The 18,954-nt window shown below is 43.9% G+C and overlaps 1 protein-coding gene across 2 annotated transcripts in view; it reads left to right on the forward strand.

The window, feature by feature from the left end:
• Window positions 1-15,630, forward strand: part of sobpa (sine oculis binding protein homolog (Drosophila) a) — a 321,657-nt gene extending 306,027 nt beyond the window's left edge. The window contains exon 9 of one of the 2 annotated variants that reach the window (XM_078542519.1): window positions 15,311-15,630. In XM_078542519.1, the coding sequence (XP_078398645.1) occupies window positions 15,311-15,555 (245 nt within the window). In that variant the 3' untranslated portion in view covers window positions 15,556-15,630. The remainder of the gene's footprint in view (window positions 1-15,310) is intronic. The other variant, XM_078542518.1, reaches the window with a different exon arrangement.
• Window positions 15,631-18,954: the final 3,324 nt, after the last annotated feature.

The following is an 18,954-nucleotide window of genomic DNA, read 5'->3' on the forward strand; positions in this document are numbered from 1 at the left end:
TCTTAGAGAAAAGAAGGTTGAAAGGAAATTTAATAGAGGTATTCAAAATCAGAGTAGGTAGGTAGGAACTGTTCCCACTTGTGAAAGGATCGAGAATGAGAGGGCACAGATTTAAAATAATTAGCAAAAGAATCAAAAATAATATGTGGAGAATCTTTAGTGGTTAGGGTTTGGAATGCACTGCCTGAGAATGTGGTGGAGGCAGGCTATATTGAAGCATTCAAAAGGGAATTAAGGCGTTATGAAAAGGAAGAATGTGCAGGGTTATGGGGAGAAGGCAGGGGAATGCTACTAGGTTAATTGCTCATTCGGAGAGACGGTGTAGACACGATGGGCTGAATGGCCTCCTTCTGCACTGTAACAACGCTGTGATTCTGTGAACAACAACCAAGAACAATATAGATGATCTGTTTTTGGTGAGGGAAAGTTTTTTGCTAGGACGCTGGGGTAGCCCCCTTGCTCTGAGAGTGCTACTTTGTATATGGACCTAAAAGGGCAGACCTTGATTTAACATCTCATCTGACAGATTGCACCACTGACAGTGCAGCACTCCCTCTACTGCACTGAGGTGTCATCTTAAATTATGTGACCAGACCTTTGGAGTGGGGTTCAAATCCATGACCACCTAACTCAAGAGGCAAAAGTACCACCTCTGTTCCAAAACTGACACTTGCTGCTTCTACACAGTATTAACACTTAGTAGAGGCTGAGGCCTCTCAGTTAACTTAACTGCCATATGTTCAGGGTTTTGGTGCTTATTGTAAACTAATAGCTGCATGGAGTTCCATTCAGCCTCAAGCACAAGCACCCTGACACAACCTCTTATGTCCTAAAATAGAGCACTGGTCGCAGTTGGATCTAAAATAAATATTGGGACACAAGGAAAGCAAGTTACCAGTGGACACAGCCAGGTCATAGGACATGCTGCAGATCATGTTAGATACAGTCTCAACGCATCCTGTTTCACTCTGTGCAGTTTAAAACGCAGCAGTTTAAATTGAATCAGAATGTCTGTAGATTTACACTATATCTTTTCTCCAGCAGACAAATTACAATGTTACAGAAATTGTACAAAAGAGGCACAATTATAATTACCCATGTTCCTATGGCTCAAGTCTCTCTTTCCCATCCCTCTGACCTCACAGAGATCTTGCACTTTGCTCACCGCCATTGCTTTTGAGTTCAAGTTACAAATGTTCATAATTTATATTTCTCTAGATTCCATTTAAAATGCAGCTGTTTAGATGATTTAGGTTTGAGTTCTAGGTATTGCTCATTTGGGATCTTAGCAGAAAAATCCCTCCCGCCAACCGCACAACATTCAAAGCACATGCAAGTACAGCAGCAAGGGCACCTGGATAACAGGAAGCCAGCCAATCAGAACTCAGCAGTGATAATCATGGTTTATCACTTTAAAGTAGAGCAGCTGAGCCTCTTGCAACATTTGGTCCAGATTTATCGATTTAAAAGCTTATTGCTGTACCAGAAGCCCAATTCTGGAGTTGCTGTCCAAAAGGGGACATGGCTTCCTCCAGCCTCCTCCACGCCAGTCCCAAACCCATGTGCTCAGAATCATACCTGAGCAGGAACACTGGGTCAATTAAACACCATTTCCATCAGCTGAATAAGCTGGCACGTTGGCATAGAAACCATTCCAAGGGGTTGACTGCTGCACAAAAACTTGCCTCCAATCACTGAACCAAGTAAGACCATCAGTTGTGGGTTATATCAATGTAAACAGCAACAATGTAGAAATGTGTGTAGAGGGGCTTTGTGGCCTTGAAGGTCAAGGACAAAATGAGCACATGCTCCAGTGAACCCGGTAAATTACTTACTTCCACACCATGTGTCTACCACCGCTTAACTGATGAGCAGCTTAGCCAACAGTTAGAAAATACATGGTTACCAATGATTTTCTTTTGCTATTTGGTCCAGGTTTCATGGTCAATGCAAACAGACAGCACTGCCCTTCATTATACTTACCAACAGACCTTCTATAGGCTTTTGCACTAGAGGTTGCGGTGATTAGATGTCAAAAGCAGCGTGGCACACTTTCCAGGAGACCTGGAACTGTGTGAACAGGGCAAGCGTGTCTCCTTCATCAATCAGATTGAAGAATCCTTACTGAGCAGTGCAGAGTCTGAACCAGGAAATATAAGTCAACATATTTAATTCAAATACCAAATCATGTACAGAAAATGAAATAAAGTCAGGCAAAGAAAAAAGGAATTAAGAGAGAGAGGTAAGAGACTAAAAAGTTTTTCAAAATGTATTTTTTACTTTAACATCTGCAATAAGTAACATCTGAAGGAATAAGGCTTCACACTAGTAACAGTTAATTTTCAATGCTATAGAGGTGGTATGACAGTAATTAAGACTAAGCACACCGCTTAAAAATTCACTCAAATTTGAATGCGCCAGACCTAACTTTTTCTGGTTTGTTTGTTGACTACCTACCATGTAAGTACAGCAACTCCAAGCTGTAGTATGTATTTGAATGCCAAGTCTCTAGGCGAGATATTTTATAGGGAAGCTTGTGGAGGAGCAGGGCAACTCAGGAGCAGCTTCCATATTTCTGTATTTAAGTGCACATGTGCAGTTGCTGGAAGTTGCTCAGATTTACTCTTTAATAAGAGTGAACACTGTTCGCCTCACTATTCTTAACCACAAAATCCAGCCCATTATCCATATTTCAGTACTTCTGCATGAGTACTCAAGACTGTGACGTACAGTATGCATTAAAAGAACTTGGGCAATCAGGGCTACTATATCACATCACAAGCCACATATATAACCACCACAATTTTGCCAGGCACCAGCATAGATAAAGAGCAACCAGCATTTCACCATTCAAGTGGTGAATCAGCACCTCACCAACACTCATTGAGCATGGATGATATAATACCTGCATTAATTAGAGGTTTATTGGGGTGACAATGAATGATCATGGTCCCTAAATCTAAAGTGACGAATAGGAAAGTACGTGTCAGAGGGAAGCCATCATGCTGAGATGGATGAAACAAGAAATCCATGATGCTGTGACCATCATGTACACTGTGATATTTGAGGTCAGAATGGATAGAAGGATCCATAATACCTCAATGCCTGACATACATAATTATTGAATTTTATCTTGAATTTTTTGGAGAACTGTTTTTTCATTCCCAGAGATTTTTTTAATTCATTTTTTTACAGGATGTGGGCTTCGCTGGCTGGGCCAGAATTCATTGCCCATCCCTAGCCGCCCTTGAGAAGGTGGTGGTGAGCTGCCTTCTTGAACCGCTGTAGTTCATGTGGTGTAGGTACACCCACAGTGCTGTTAGGAAGGGAGTTCCAGGATTTTGACTCAGTGACAGTGAAGGAACGGCGATATATTTCCAAGTCAGGATGGTATGCGGCTTGAAGCAGAACTTCTAGGTGGTGATGTTCCCATCTATCTGCTGCCCTTATCCTTCTAGAAGCTAGTGGTCATGGGTTTGGAAGGTGCTGTCCAAGGAGCCTTGGTGAATTCCTGGTTGATATCATTCATCACATGGAGCCTATTTTAGTAATGGGGTCCACTGGCCTGGAGACAGAAATTGAGACCACAAGAACAATCTCGATTTCTGTTTCCTCAAAGTTTCAATTCTGTTACAGCACACATGCTTGTACCAAGGAACCCAGTTCCTAACATGACATGGGGTTGCACTACATGGCTAATGACACAAGTATTGCCTACAACAATCTATCAAACATGCAGCCAGTTTGACAAAGCAAGATCCCACAAACAGCAATGAGATAAATGACCAGTCATCGTGTTGGGTGTTCAGGGATAAAATACATTTTTAATGGTGCTGTACGATCTTTCACATCCGTCTGAGAGGATTGACAGGGTGCTGGTTTAAGTGCCTTATTTGATGTACATAGCAGATGAGAAAAGTCTAGGGTAGAAACACTATACAAATTGCTTCTCCCTAGCTCTATTTGAAAAAATATTGTGTGTATTTTTATATTATCAAAATACTATTTAATTTGCTGCTCCATGATATTTGCTTCCATTTAATATATAATGACTTTTTTATAATTTACTAACTAAAATAATCTGCTAATAATGGACAAAAGTCATAAGTGAGAAGTGCTAAGTCATAAGGCTAATCGGTTGCTAGGAGTAATATAAACACTAAAAGTATTTCCATTTACAACCTACACTGAAATAAAAGCTCTATTTTATATGAAAAATATTCCCTATCCACCATACATTATAAATAATACCAGATGCCTCTCAGTGAATTAAGGCGGTAATTCGATCGAGGGGGTTCAGATGACAAATATAAAGCACTCAAGCTTTGCTCTGGTGGTTTATGATGTCATCTGAACCCCTCGATTGGATTACTGTTTTGTAATATACTGAGAGGCATCCAATGTCCTCCGTTTTACTGAAAACAACGTGCATTCTTTAATGTTCACAATAGCTACACAGAGTTCTGACAGCAGTAACAAGGTTCAAACTCATTTTTCACTTTTTTAAATTGTTCATGATAGTAAAGGCCTATACAAACTGGAACATGGCAGTTCCAACCACACGTCTGCAAAGGTGCCAGCATCCCCTTAAGAGAAAACAAATTGCATTTATAGTGTCTTATTGTGTCCATTAAGAAATGTCCCAAAGCATACATTGAATTACTTTCTGATGCCCTGATTATTATAATTTAGACAAACACAGCAGCTATACTGTAGGCAGTAAGATCCCAAAAACAGCAATAAGATGATTAACCTGTTGTTGGTTCATGCAAGAGAATGCTCAAGGCGATGGAAAAGGGGATCCTGGTTTTGAACTCAATTTATGACTTTTCCTTGATTGTAATCTCATGGGTTATAATTCTCTCACAATACCCTGTGATGGTCTTCATTCCCCACCCCTTAAGTCAATTTAGAGAATAGAAAACAATTAAGAAAGAAAGATGAAACGAAAACAAAAAATGCTGGAAAAACATAGCAGGTCTGACAGCATCTGTGGAGAGAGAGTCAGAGATAGCGTTTCAAGTCCATATGACTCTTCTTCAGATCTTCTTGATTTTGCCTTTATATAAGAAAGAAAGAAAGATCTTGCAGTCATATGGCAGCTTCACATTCTCAGAACATCCCAAATACTTTTGAAATGACTGTTGTAATTTAGGCAAATACAGTCATCAATTTGTACACAGCAAAGTCCCACAAACAGCAACGAGCTAAGTGTTGGCCATGGCAACTCGCAACTCCCCTGTTCTTCTTTGAATAGTAACATGAGATCTTTTGTTTCCATTTGAGAAGATTGACAGGGTCTCACCTTAAAGAAAGCAACTCAGACAGCATAGCACTCTTTCAGTAGTGCACTGATTTTGAGCCTAGATTGTGTTCTTATTCTTTTCTGAATAGGTACTTGAACCCACAACCTTGTGACTGAGAGACTAGAGTGCTACCACTGACCTAATGCTGACACCTGCATTAATCAAACCCTGAATTGATCATAGCAGCGGTGCTCTGCCAAACAGCCTGATAGCATGAATGGTTCCATGAGTGAATAGTCACAAGTGGGTGACGGTCAGATTCAAGTGAAGGTATGCACATTTGCGCAGTCACCTGCATCTCAAATAGTTTGGACACATTGGCCTTGAAATTCTTGTGTGCCCATTTTGCGCCTACAGGTTACATGCTATGCACTGAGTGCTGCGATATGAGATGCCCCAGAAATTGGGCCTTGGGTCTCATTACAAAGGATCCAGAGGGGAGCAAGGGTCAGGAGAGGAAATCGGAGGATGGGAGGAAAGGATTGGAAGGTAGAAGTCAAAGGATCAAGTCATGGTGGTCTGGTCAGGCAAGCTTTCTATAAATGTGGGGATGGGGTGCTATGTACTCAAGTTAGTAAAGGTGAAAATGTTGCCTTGTAGGTGTAGGCAAGCTAACAGAGTTAATTCCAAACTAGAGGCAATTTACACAGCAATAACCTGCTCACTGACACTCAGTTCAGGTTCCGCCAGGGCCACTCAGCTCCTGATCTCATTACAACTTTGGACCAAACATGGACAAAAGTGCTGAACACAAGAGGTGAGAGTGACTGCCCTTGACATCAAAGTAGTATTTGACCAAGTGTGGCATCAAAGAGCCCAAATAAAACTGAAGTCAATTGGAATCAGGGAGAAAACTCTCCAATGGTTGGAGTCATACCTAACACAAAGGAAGATGGTTGTGGTTGTTGGAGGTCCCACAACACTGCTGCAGGCGTTCCCTAGGGTAGTGTCCTAGGGCCAGCCATCTTCAACTGCTTCACCAATGATCTTCCCTCCATCTTAAGGACATAAATGTGGGGGCGAGGGGATGCTGTGCACTAAAATCTTACCTTCTAGGTGTAGGCAATCTAACAGTTAATTCCAAACTAGAGGCAGTTTACACAGAAATAACCTGCTCACTGACACTCAGTTCGGGTTCCGTCAGGGCCACTCAACTTCTGACCTCATTACAGCCTTAGTTCCAACATAGTCAAAAGAGCTGAAGTCCCGAGGTGAGGTGAGAGTGACTGCCCTTGACATCAAGGCCACAATTGACAGAATGTGGCATCACGAAGCCCTAGCAAAACTGAAGTCAATAGGAATCGGGGAAAACTGTCCGCTGGTTGGAGTCATATCTATCACAAAGGAAGATTGTTCTGGTTTTTGGAGGTCCATCATCTCAGTCCCAGGACATCACTGAAGGAGTTCCTCAGGATAGTGTGCTAGGCCCAACCATTCTCAGCTGCTCCATCAATGACCTCCCTCCATCATAAGGTCAGAAGTAAGGATATGTGCTAATGCACAATGTTCTGTACCCTTTGCAATTCTTCGGATACTGAAGCCGTCCGTGTCCATTTGCAGCAAGACCTGGACATCATTCAGGCTCATGCTGATAAGTGGCAAATAATACTCAAGCCACATAAATGCCAGGAAGTGACCCTCTCCAACAAGAGAGAATATAACCACCTCCCCTTGTCACTCAATGGTATTACCATCACTGAACCCCCCCACTATCAATATCCCGGAGGTTACCATTGACCAGAAACTAAAGTGAACCAGCCAAAAAAATACTGAGGCTACAAGAGCAGGTCAGAGGCTAGAATCCTACAGCGAGTAACTCACCACCTGACTCCCCCAAAGCCTGTCCACCATCTACAAAGCACAAGTCAGGAGTGTGATGGAATACTCTCCACTTGCTTGGATGAGTACAGCTCCAATAACACTCAAGAAGCTTAACACCATCCAGGACAATGCAGCCCGCTTGATTAGCATCCCATCCACTGCCTTAAACTTTCAGTTCCTCCACCACCAACACACAGTGGAAGCAGTGTGTACCGTCTACAAGATGCACTGCAGGAGCTCACCAAGGCTTCCTCAGCAGCACCTTCCAAGCCTGCAACCTCTATCACCAAGGAGGACAAAGACAGCAGATACATGGGAACACCACCAACTGCGCGTTCCCCTCCAAACCACACACCATCCTGACTTGGAAACGTATCACCATTCCTTCACTGTCACTGGGTCAAAATCCTTGAATCCCTTCCTAACAGCACTGTGGATGTACCTACACCACATTGACTGCAGTGGTTCAAGAAGGCAGCTCACCGCCAACTTCTCAAGGGCAATTAGGAATGGGCAACAAATGCTGGCCCTGACAGGGTAAAAAATGTGCTGCCTGCCACTATTCACCGGAAACTACATTGAGTCTTCCAAAGGATCAATGCAGCCAATAACCAGAGGAGATTTTCATCCCTTTATGTACTGGATCCCAATCCAGATCCTAGAGACATTTAACTTCTACACCACTCAGTCTTCTGAATAGTTTATATTCTCATGATTGACTGGAACCATGGTCTTGTGAAGTAATAAATGAATTTTAAGATCATGTTCCTGTACTGAACTACCAATAGCATTTTCCTCCTCCTGGAAAGCAGATTCTCCCTCTGATTCCTGTTACTGTTTCACTAAATATCAGTTTATCCTGAAAAAACAAGTAGACATCTACACCAGAGAGTTTGCTATCCAGTAATCCTGTATGTTCAGTAACATCAAGGCTGCTACTGGGATATGTAATGTGACCTGGAAGGTTTACTGCACTAATACCAGGAATGGGCGGGTGCCTTATGAGGAAAGGCTGGACAGGTTAGGCTTGTATCCACTGGGGTTTAGAAGAGTAAGAGGCGAATTGACTGAAACCTTTAAGATCCTGAGGGGTCTTGACAGGGTGGAAGTGGACAGGATGTTTTCTCTTGTGGGAGAATCTAGAACTAGGGGTCACTGTTTAAAAATAAGAGGTCGTTCGTTTAAGACAGAGATGAGGAGAAATTGTTTTCTCTGATTGTTGTGAGTCTTTGGAACTCCCTTCCTCAAAAGGTGGTGGGAAGCAGAGCCTTTGAATATTTTTAAGGCAGAGCTAGATAAATTCTTGATTAACAAGGGGGTGAAAGATTATCGGGGGTAGGCAGGAATGTAGGGTTGAGATTACATTCAGATCAGCCATGGTCTTATTGAATGGCGAGCAGGCTTGAGAGGCCGAGTGGCCTACTCCTCCTAATTCGTATGTTTGTATGTAATCACTCCTTGTACAAGGCATTGCCTCGTGATTAAGCCATTCACACCTAACCTTCCAATTCTGCAGTTAACCTTCACTTTTTCTCTAACTTCCTCCAGCGCTACAACCCTACCCCAACCCACACCAAGAAATCTGCACTCCTCAAATTTTGCCCTCTTGTGCAACCCTGATTTTAATCCCTCCACCATTGGTGACCCTGCTTTCATCTGCCTAGGCTCGAGGCTCTGAAACTTCGTCCCTAAACCTTCTGGACTGCTCTCTGCTCCTTTAGGATGTTCCTTAACACCAACCTCTTTAACCAAGCCTTTATTCATCTGTCCTAATATCTCCCTGTGTGGCTTGGTGCCAACATTTGTTTGTTAACAGTTAATTCAGACTTGTCAACCTTTTCACGGGAGGGTGGTGGGGAGGAGGGGGTGGGGGGAGGGTCACATTTCAATATTTTTCTCACTCAAGGGGCCAATGAGCAAATTTTGGAAAAATAAAGTTGGCACAACATTCAACACTTTTTTTTAAAACGAGATATGAGAAGAAACTTACTAAAAAAAAACAAGCGTAATAAATAAAGAGTTTAATAGTGTGTGTGTGTGTATGTGTGTGTGTGTGTGTGGCCCACTCCCAGTCTGAGTGCTCACTCACTCGCTCTCACCCACTGTGAGAGTGCATGTTGGTGACTGAGAAGCCTGATACTGGGAGTGAGCCAGACATTTGGACACACATTGCTTCCGCACACACACTCCCCCCACAGCCCACCCCGCACCCCCCTCACACACACCCTCATCCCCCCACACACACTCACGCCCCCTCACCCCCCCTCACACACTCACATCCCCCCCTCACACACTCTCACCCCTCCTCACACACTCTCACCCCCCCCACACACACTCACCCCCCCCACACACTCTCACCCCCCCCTCACACACTCACATCCCCCCTCACACACTCTCAATCCCCCCCACACACTCTCAACCCCCCCCCACACATTCTCAACCCCCCCCACACACTCTCAATCCCCTCACACACACTCACCCCCCCTCCCTGCCCCCCACCACACATTCTCACGCCCCCCACACACTCTCACCCCCTCCTCACACACTCTCACCCCCCCCTCACACACTCACCCCCCCCTCACACACTCTCACCACCCCCCCCAACACTCTCAACCCCCCGCCATACACACTCAACCCCCTCACACACACTCTCACACCCCCCCCCCCTCCTCATGCAGGTCAGGTGGAAGCCATGAGATGCAGCAGATAATTCAATGCCTCGAGAGCAGGTGACATGGGCCTTTTATGGTCAGGGCCGCTGATTCATCCCCTAATCCAGCACTGGGTGAGTAGTGTTTTTTACTGAATGCAGCAGAAGGGACATGGACCTAGAAATTTGATTGTACTGGGCCAGTTTCTCATGTCTAAAACAGGCACCTAAGGGTCCAATTTGGCCAATGGGGCTCAACCAAGCCCAAGTATTGCCAATAGTGCGCCCCACTCCGTATTGTGTCAAGCTGCTCTATAAACCACACTGGAACAATTTCGGAATCTTTGTTATTATAAATAAGGGTCCTTATGCTGTTTTTCCAACAGTTCTGTGAAATTGGTCTGCACGTTTGTCCTCAGGCTGGAAGTTAACTTCTGGGCCATTGTTGTGCTGTTTTTCCTGCACTCCACAAGTGAATTCTGACTTCTGGGAAGAGGTTTGTGTGTGGCTTTTATTTGCTATGGAAATAGATTTTTCCACACATGGTGGCCCCCTTTGGCAGGAGGAGGATTGGGAGCAGTGAAGAAGATGGGAGAGAGCTAGATCAGTTGGAAGAAGGGAAGAGAAGGACACTGCACAAGAGGCCATACCCCACTGCATGTCTTCAGAACACACTTCACAAACCTCAGCTTCACTGAGGAGCAATGTATGAGCCACCTGTGCTTCACCAAGGAGGCTGTCACTGAGCTATGTCACCAGTTGTAGTCACAGCTCAAGCCTCAAACACTGCCTGTGGCTCTCAAGATAAACATTGTTTAACATTTGTGCCATAGGGTCATTTCATGCTGCAACAGGTGACATCAGTGCCATAGTTACGCACCACTGTGTCAGGGAGTCTCTCATAAGAACAAGGATCAGGAGTAGGCCATTCAGCCCCTCAGGCCTGCCCCGCCATTCAATAAGATCATGGCTGATCTGCCCTAGGTCTCAACTCCTCTTTCGTGCCAGCTCCCTGACATTTCAAAAATCTATCTACCTCCTCCTCTGTGCTCTAGCCTCCACAACTCTCTGGGGTAGAGAATTCCAGACATTCACTACCCTCTGAGGGAAGAAATTCCTTTGCGTCTCAGTTTTAAATGAGTGTCCCCTTATTCTATAACTATGTCCCCTAGTTTGAGATTCCCCCACTAGTGGAAACACCTTCTCAACATCTACCCTGTCAAGCCCCCTCAGAATCTTCTACGTTTCAATAACATCACCTCTCATTCTTCTAAACTCTAATGAATAAAGTCCTAGCCTGTTTAGCCATTCTTGATAAGTCAACCCCTTCATCCCAGGAATCAGCCTAGTGAATATCTTTTGAACTGCCTCCAATGCCAGTATATCCTTTCTTAAATATGGGGACCAAATCTGTACACATTACTCCAGGTGTGGCCTCATGAACACCCTGTACAGCTGTAACAAGACTTCCCTATTTTTAAACTCCAACCCCCTAGCAATACAGGCCAAAATTCCATTTGCCTTCTTAATTACTTGCTGCACCTGCATGCTAACTTTTTGTGTTTCATGCGCAAGAACAACAGATCCCTCTGTGCTACACCTTTTGGAGTCTCTCTCCATTTAAATAATAGTCTGCCTTTTGATTCTTCCTACCAAAGTGCATGACCTCACGCTATCCTACATTAAACTCCATCTGCCAAATTTTTGCCCTCTCACCCAACCTACCTATATCCCTTTGCAGATCCCTTATGTCCTCATCACAACATGCCTTCCCACCTATTTTTGTATTGTCTGCAAATTTGGATACATTACCCTCTGCCCCCTCCTCCAAGTCATTAATATAGATAGTAAATAATTGAGGGCCTAGGACTGATCCTTATGGCACTCCATTAGTTTTCCAACCTGAAAAAGATCCATTAATCCCAACTCTGTCTTTGTGTTAACAAATCCTCAAACCATGCTAGTACACTACCCCCAATACCGTGAGCACCTATCTTGTGCAATAATCTTTTATGTGGTACTTTATCAAATGCCTTCTGGAAATCCAAACGTTAAGCTTTTCTAAATGTCCTGCTATTTCTTCCTTAATAATGGACTGTAGCGTTTTCCCAACGACAGGAAGATTACATAGTCACATGGAGAGAACAAGGTAGGAAGAGGGAGCACAGCAAGCCTTTGCCATTTTTTGAAGGCTTCACCTGCATTACAGTCTTCCATCCCTAGGTCTAAGGTACACTATGTGCACATTAACCTGTGTGTTCCCCATCACCAGCAGGCTATTTTTCTCAATAGAAAAGAATACCACTCCCTGAAAGAGCTCCTTGATCCCAACCACATTATACAGCGCTGCCCACCAGCAATAGTCCTTCATGACTTGCGGTGACAAGAAATATCTCCTTCTAGACATTTCATGACTTCCCGCTGGTGACAAAGGTATCACCTGGAGAGCTTTCTTCCCCAAGGTGGAACAGGATTTCACCCCTCCTCTCCATTGCCTGACTGGAGCCTTCAAAGTGGCATTGGAGAATCTATACACAGGTCTTGCCACCATTTCTAAGTTCACATATATTTGATTCTACCTGCAATCATGGTGCACCTCCTTTTGGAGGTGCTGACTGCCTTTAGGTGGCATCAGAGTTGCTCAAATTCCTACCTCCAAGACAGGTGCACAGCAGAGGAAGCAATGCGGGTAGTGTTGACTGCATGCCTGACCCATGATAATGAGCTGCCAGACCCAATTTCATATTCTCCCTGCACATATGGAATGCGCTCATTTTTGGCCATGATTGCAATACTAAATCATGATGCCTTGCTGTGCATTCATAGAAACATAGAAAATAGGAGCAGGAGTGGACTGCAGCGGTTCAAGAAGACAGCTCACCACCACCTTCTCAAGGGCAACTAGAAACGGGCAATAAATGTTGGCTTAGTCAGCGAAGCCCACACCCCATGAATGAATTAAAAAAAGGAAAGAGAAGGCCATTCAGCCCTTCAAGCCTACTTCGCCATTAAATATGATCAAGGCTAACCCTCATCTCAAAGCCAAACTCCTGCTCTCTCCCCATACGCCTTGACACCTTTAGAGTCTAACGTTGATGACAGATTTTAGTTTTTAACACTTGCGCCTAAAATATAGGGAAAGTGTGCATGGAGGATCACATACCTGTGCTACAAACACCTGATTTTGCTTTGGTTCCTTTATAGAGAGGGCCTGTCAGGCAGGCTATACCACAGTGATGCAGTCATCCATTCCCCATTTTACCATCTCCATTCCACCCACTTGATACTTTACTTAAACAGAAACATCTGCCTCACTTTCTCTTAGAACTTACATCCACATTTCTTATCATTTATTTACACGACAGCTTGTCCCACAGAGCAGCAGAGATGTGCAACAGATTCCCAGTGTCAATTAATTCCTTCATAAAGAAGCTGTCTAAAAATCTGGTGTGATATTTTCCTCACTGCATTGGCGTTAATGAATTCTTTAATACATCTACAAACAGCTCCTTTGCAAATTCATTAAAACTAACAGAGGGAATAGGATAAGGACACTGAGATGATCAAATACTCCATAGAGCAAAATATTCTCTATGCTGTTGGACCCCAGGAGAAAGTATTGAATAGTGGACATGTGAGAATGGATGAATATTTAGGAGTTTTACTTAATTACCTTTGGGGATCAGATGGTATTTATGGAGAATCTTTGTCCTGAGTATTACATAGATGGGGTAGATTCCAAGATGGGATAAATTGCTTATAGCCTGTGGAGGATGCAAGCTGGATGGGGCTAAAGGGTCATTTCTCATTCTGTACTTTATTCTTTCAAGATTCCACTATTCTGTTCCATCATGTTAGGTCAACTTTGGAAAATGCATTCTAAGCTTGAAGTTAATTAACTTGCTCTCAAAATGGGCTTTGTACTTTCAGCATTGGACCATAGTAAATGAGGATTAATACAACACAATCCACTTTTACTGGTCTTCAGTAAAGTAAGTCTCAGGTATGGCAGCCGGTGGCCATGGTGCTGGGCTGGCAACCCAGAGGTTGTTGGTTCGAATGACAAGTTATGAAATTGATATCTAGTAATTTATAACACCAAAAAACAAACGCAAAACCTACTGGATTGTTGTAAAAATTCAACTGGTTCATTAATGTGCTTTTGGGAAGGCAATTTACCACTCCTGCTAGGCCTGGGCCTATGTATTTATGTCTCATGGCAACCAAGATTAGGCAATGAACACTGCAGTGCCAGTGTTACCCATGTCCCAAAGTTAAATAAAAAAGGTAAGGCGTTTTAATATGTTGTGATATGTAAAATACTTTGTTTTAAAAACTGGCTTTGGAAAATTGTTGCTAATCATCTTTACCTTTGCTTCTTTTCAATCCTTTTCCAATACTGTTGAAATATATGCATGTTATATTGTCAAACATTTTTTTCTTTAGATTTCTAATGGTGAGTATTATAAAGTAGGGTGTTGAGGCATGTGTGAATCTGCCCTTGTATTATTTTTTCAGTATTATGACTTAAAATGTTAAACTTTTTACATGTTCCAGTATTGGGAATTAATCGTGTTTATAAGATGAAAATTTGAATAAAATGACATGCTTCTCCTTCAGGTTTGGCAGTGTTTGGGAAAGATGATGATGTGTCCTTGTTAAGGTGGGCTGTGTAACCCATGACATAGTATGCATCTACAGTGCAAGCTGGCATCGGTAGCTGCATCATGCAGCTCATGAATGTGACCCACGCAGTTTACATAGGAGATTATATCTGGTCTGACGGTTGCTGCACCAATCTGAGATAACAGGCGGAGGAAGGCCAGCTCTTCCATTGCCTTTACTGCCTGCTCTGCTCATCACTGCAAGTCTACTCTTCTTAATTCAAAGTCACATTATACAAGTCCTCGGGTAGTTCATTTTTTTGAGCATTTCATAGTATTACATAGTATTTACAGCACAGAAACAGGCCGCTCAGCCCAACAGGTCTGTGCCAGTATTTTTGCTTCACAAGAACCCCAACACAGACACAGTGGGCTGAATGGCCTCAATCTGTGTCATCCTCACTCTACTTTTCTCAACCTTATCAATGTATCCTTTTAGACTTTTCTTCGTTGTGTATTTATCCAGCTTCCCCTTAAAATTCCACAGTCTACCCACTCTCTGAATAAAGAAACTTCAGTTCCCATTAAATTCCCATTTAGCTGTGGTATTTACCGCATTTAATTGAAATATTAGATCATTGTTCTTTATGTACAAAAAAAAAACGACTTTGAATTATCGGGGGGGGAGGAGGGGATAGAGAACTGCTGGCATAGGCGTGGTAGGATGAATCTCCTCCCGCCCCCTGTGATTCTCCGGCTGTGTTAGCATCCCTCTATAGAGTGGATTTATCTGATTTGTAGTGTGTGGGTGCGCAGCGGTTGATGTGCACAGTTATGTGGCAAGCAGGAAGTGGCAATGCCCATAGTTAAGATTAATGCCGAGAAGGAGAGCCAGGGCTGATTTACCCACAGTTGCGTTCTCTTTCCAGGAATCTCAGTCGACAATCCACTGAGCAACCTGGAGAAATGGAGCAGTGCAGTCAACTTCCCCGCCACCAAGACGTCGGCAGCCGGCAGCTCCCCGGATAGCAGCCGCCAGGACCGGCAGGGGTCGAGCCAGGTGACGTCCCACCGGAAACGGCACTACTTTCAGTGTTCAGAGTTGAAAGAAACAATTTGGAACAATTCCGTCCAGGAGAAAACTGAGTCCAGTATCTCCTCCTCCTCCCACTAGAGGATCTACAGCAGCATCTTCCAGCCATCAGAACAAAGTTTGTGGCATTCCTACTTCTGCCCCAACCACCCCCCCACCCCCTTTATTTTCCTGTGACTTTACACTGTACCTAGAGTGACCTGCTTCAGGGCTGCTTTTTGTTTCTTCTGTCGTTTTCCAAAAACGGATGCACGGACCAATTTTAGGTATTTCCTTTTTAAAAAAAAATATATTTAAACCTTTTTCCTCCCGTGACTGTTCCCGCACGGAACCTTGGATTAGAAACTACAGATGTGTCTGAAGGTTATGTGGTGAACCTGCCCATGTTTTGCTGCTAGCCTGTAACAGCTGGAATTGCATTCTACCTGATGGTTCGCCTAGTCAGCGCCTCCACTATTGTTCAGGAAGGAGAGCAAGACTTTCTTGAATGAAGCAAAGCAGTTGTTGATTGACTGTCTTCCCGGAGTTAGGTACAGATCTAATGGTCGATGTTGACAGCCTCCTTCCTAACCTTTTATTCGTTACAGCTGCTGTTGCCTCCAGCCTTTTTAGAAAACCACATTTTTTTTTTCAGTGTTACGTGCTCGAATGATCCTTGAATTCTATTTTGATTGATATGGGAAGCTGCACGAATTATTATTTTCTTTTTTATTTACCGTGGCTGTTCACACTACTACGATATTGCCAGGAGAAGCTCAACAGTTGTTCAATATTCCGGGCGTTGTGTTTAGATTAGCTTCAACCCTCCCCTGCCACCCTCTCTCACCTGCCCCTGCCCCCAAAGTGCTCTGCTTAGGGTGAACCCCTCAGGAAGCACAGAAGAAGCGTTGGATTGAAGACTAAGATTTCCTGGAGGGAAGTGTCTGTCAGGTGAATTGACACTGTGGTGAAATTTCAGACCCAGTGCTGGAGGATGTGGATGAGACAGACTCTTCCCCCCACCCCGCCCCCCACACCCCATTCCCCAATTCCCGTCCACACCGTCCCTTATACGATGATCAGCGTGGTACGTCAAAGTAACCGATGCAAACTCTGCAAAAGCAGAGTGTGAGAATGAGCCTCTTGTATTTTTTTTTAATATATTTCTGCCTTTGCTTTCTCCTGTCTGAGTTTAAAAGAGAAATGTGCAATTTAATCCGCGGATGCTGGGTGGAGGAAACAGGGTAGGAATACTTGTCTGCACTACAGTAGGCCCAGCCAAGAGTGCACAGTGTAGCTCCACACAGCCTGCTGGCACTGCCCTTGAAGGATAATGGGTGTCTATTTTTAGGTGTCTCATTTTGCATGGTGATTTATGTTGTGCAATCAACAGTTTGTTTCGATGTTTTATGTAATTATTTTTAAAGTCCGATAAATATGTTACCATATCAAATTGTTTTTTTTTGTTTAATTGTAGTTATCTACAGTGGTATGGCATCTTTTCCCCCTTTTCCAGCAGTATCATTAAGCCTGTAATGCTCACACGAGCTCTATTCGCAAAGCACAGGCACTTTTGTGTCTGGACCTCATGGAGCTGTAGCACACAGCGTAGGCTTGACTGAAATCTATCTGTTCCCTGGCATATGCCATCTCCTGTACCATTTGAGACCAGCGCCAACATGTTGTGATTTGGGAGGGAGGTGATGCTGAGCATTGTAACCTGAGCTGTGTGAGTAAATATTGATCCTTTCAATGAGTTTTGTTTCATGGATGTGTAATTCAATTTTTTTTTGCCTTTTTGAGTCTAATTGTTACATGTTTTATCCGTCTCTCCCCTTTCTGTTTTGTTTCCCAAACACTAATCCATCAAGTGGGTTTTATTTTTCCTGGTTCCTATTTTAGAAATATTAGAGCTGCATAGCAACTAGTTGCAGCCTGCTGATGTCATGGGATCCGGTGACAGAAAGAATAAAGGAGAAGTGCAAACCCGAGCTGCTAGCAAACCCCTGGCCCCAAATTCTCTTCATTTTTTCCTCCCAAGGCTTGTACTTCAGGCAGGAAGCACAGCCTGGTGGCTGCAGCAAAGCACAGAAATGTCACACGCCATGCGGACTCGCAAAACAATGCAGGTTTTTCTCTCTCTCAGCTCTGAGTTGTAACGTGAAGCCAGTCTCCAGATTGGAAATTGTTGAGTTAGAGATTTAGTGCTGAAATATGAAGCTGATGGCAGAGTATTTAAGATGAGCTACATTATATGTAGGCCCAGAGAGAGAGATGAAATGTCAGGCCAACAAATTACACTTCTCCATTTTCCTCTCCTGCATTGTTCCCCATGCTGTTTTTTCCCTCAGGAGAGAAAACACCATCACCTGGTGTCTCAGCGTTATGCGGTGAGGGTTTACAACTGCTGCATTGGTAAAACCCCCATCATCTCGGGCACTTTGTCTTTTATCTTTATTGCTTAGGCCCCAGGATGCCCATACCCAAACAGAGACCCTGCAGTATTTGCACACCATGCTGTGCCACTCGTCCTGTGAACCTGCTGGAAGTTGGTTGGTAAAGGCGCAGCACCAATCTGTTTTGCAGAGTTTCGCCCAAAAAAAAAAGATTTTGAAGGGAAGGTACCCCCGCCCACCAACCACCCCCACCCGATGGTATGTAAGGCTGTGACTGTGTCTTAAAATAATTTGAAGACACCAGGAGGAGCTGCCTGTGAGACTCACGTCGAGAATTTCCTCATGGAGGGGGTGTTCCTTCCAATCAGATTGGCAAAAGCCTCGCTGGTCGGCAGAATCCCTGGTTGTGCAATTTCCGCCAAAGTTACGGGAGCCCCAATGGGAACTCCTGCCTCTGAGTTCCAATTAATCTCAGGCTGACAGGCAGACAATCTTTGCTCTCTGTTGGCCTGTGAATGTCCAATAAAGGAAGAGTGTTTCCTCACCCCCACCCCCCCCCCCCCCCCCCCCCGCCCCGCCCAAGTTAAAGCAGCCCCTAAGCGTTGAGCCACAGCACAGAAGTACCCGCATCTCGGATTAATTGGAACTGCCCTGTGAGACACCACAGGATGGTGTGGAAAGCAACCAAATTTGTGCCTGAGGCACTTAATTGTGCTGCGTAAGAAGGAGCTTTACTCTGCACCTAATTGTGTTTTACCTAACTGAGGGATTGCTTGATGTGCTGTTTTAGGATGGGATCAGACATATATGGTTCATTCTTGTTCTTCTGATGACAGTGTAAGAATTCATTTCCTCTGTATTTATTATCCAAATTTTATTCTTAGTCTGGCTGCAACATAAATTCCGCTCACTCCCCAATCCTCCCCATCTAGAATTTGCTTCTTTGAATGAACAATACAAGCAAATATGCCAGAGAAAGACTCCTGCTGATGCCAGATACCAGGGATGCTCTTTGCTTAGTCAGTGGTTGTACTTCTTCAGCTTCCGTGCTTTTGTTACATTCACGACTGTTGGAATATTGAAGTTTCTTGGTTAAATAGGATAT

Source organism: Cetorhinus maximus, chromosome 5 (assembly GCF_964194155.1).
Source record: "Cetorhinus maximus chromosome 5, sCetMax3.hap1.1, whole genome shotgun sequence".
NCBI classification, from domain to species: domain Eukaryota; kingdom Metazoa; phylum Chordata; class Chondrichthyes; order Lamniformes; family Cetorhinidae; genus Cetorhinus; species Cetorhinus maximus.